This window comes from Musca vetustissima, unplaced genomic scaffold (assembly GCF_032173495.1).
Source record: "Musca vetustissima isolate MV318-11 ecotype Yass unplaced genomic scaffold, APGP_CSIRO_Mvet_v1 utg586339, whole genome shotgun sequence".
NCBI classification, from domain to species: Eukaryota; Metazoa; Arthropoda; class Insecta; order Diptera; family Muscidae; genus Musca; species Musca vetustissima.
The window spans coordinates 2,061-3,636 of NW_026881877.1; the positions used below are offsets into that span (position 1 = coordinate 2,061).

Below are 1,576 nucleotides of genomic sequence, written 5' to 3' on the forward strand. Positions count from 1 at the left end.
TTAAAGCATATTTTTGAGGACTAAAAGAGGCGTGGATTTTTTTAAAGCATATTTTTGAGGACTAAAAGAGGCGTGGATTTTTTTAAAGCATATTTTTGAGGACTAAAAGAGGCGTGGATTTTTTTAAAGCATATTTTTGAGGACTAAAAGCGGCGTGGATTTTTTTAAAGCATATTTTTTCTTACGGGCTACTCTAAAACAGCTCGACTATTTTTAGCTCTTATAAAAATTATAACCTTCAGCTCGCTTATAAAGATTATCTTCAGCTCCGTTCTAAAGACTCCCCAACAAATTTTGAAGAACACAAACTATTAATTTTTGTTATACATTTTTTATTTATTTTCAAAAAATTGAAAAAAAAAAACTTCTTAAAAAATATCTCCCTTTCAATAAATTTCACATTTCTTCTCCGGGTTCATTTTACTGCCCACCGGACAATTAAATTCCTTAGAGAATTCGACAAAATTCGACAGTGGACCTAAAACTCTAAATTTATCCGGAACATGTATATCGATAGCCATCATTGTTGAACGCAATTTCGAATAGAAATCGGAACACCATAAATAACCATAACTTGTAAAGAACAATTGACGATAATTGAATTCGCCCATACCGGGGAAATATTCCAAATTTCTCTCCATATCCTTGCTGTTGTCATACCAATTGAGATAGGCATTATAGGCCAAGCGGACACCACTGTTGTCGGCAATATTTTCATCTTGATTAGGCATTTCAGATAAGTGTTGGCCGGCATAAATGAAATACTTATATTGATGTATTAAACATTCGGAACGTTTTTTAAATTGTCTATCGGAATTCGAGTCCCACCATTTACGATTATTACCCAGAGCATCATAGGTACGACCATCACCATCAAAGCCATGAATGAGTTCATGGGATAGCAAGGCTCCAAGGACGCCAAAATTGAAGGCATTTGGAAAGGCGGCAGACCAGGCATAATTGGGTTGTAGCATAGCCACAGGAACCTTAATCGTGTTCTCTACATAAATATAGGCCGGGGTGGTAGATAACTGTTCGCCATAATCATTTTGTCGTGGAGTATCGCCGATATTGCTACGATCATAGATGGCATAGGACGAAAGCATCTTCTTTATGTTTCCCAAATAGTCCTCGCTATCAAATTCCAATGGTCCTAGGATTTCTGAGAAATTTGTATCCTTGAAGGAAACAATTTCCACTTGCATTTTCTTTAGCTTTTCCAAGGCATATTGCCGCGTCTCTTCCGATAACCAATCCAAATGGGGCGATTGTAGTTGTTTGTGAAAGGCCGCCTTGATGTGAGTAAACATCTCCTGGACCCCCTGCTCCGTTTCAAGGCTATTGTATTTGCGATAAACCATATTGTCGAAATTTTTATGGAAATATTTTTTCATACGTGTCAGACAGGTATCTTCCAGTTCTTTCTTGGTTTCGGGTATATCCATAATGAAGGCATTACTCAGGCGATAGAAAATGTAGTTGGCCAGGACTTTTTTCGGGGTGGTTTTCAAAACTTCCAACAGATTGTCCATGTAATCATCGTCGGTGTAAATTTTCAATGAAGGTAAAGTACCCA

At 37.1% G+C, this 1,576-nt stretch overlaps 1 protein-coding gene across 1 annotated transcript; it reads right to left on the reverse strand.

Annotated features, from left to right (window-relative positions):
* Positions 1–386: 386 nt before the first annotated feature.
* On the reverse strand, positions 387–1,532 carry LOC133327903 (endothelin-converting enzyme homolog). The gene has a single exon (XM_061536438.1). It carries the CDS (start codon positions 1,530–1,532, stop codon positions 387–389), a length of 1,146 nt encoding a protein of 381 aa, XP_061392422.1.
* Between the last annotated feature and the right edge of the window lie 44 nt (positions 1,533–1,576).

Coding starts and splice junctions, on each gene's coding strand:
- LOC133327903 (XM_061536438.1), bottom strand. CDS start 1,532: ATGGACAATCTGTTGGAAGTTTTGAAAACCACCCCGAAAAAAGTCCTG.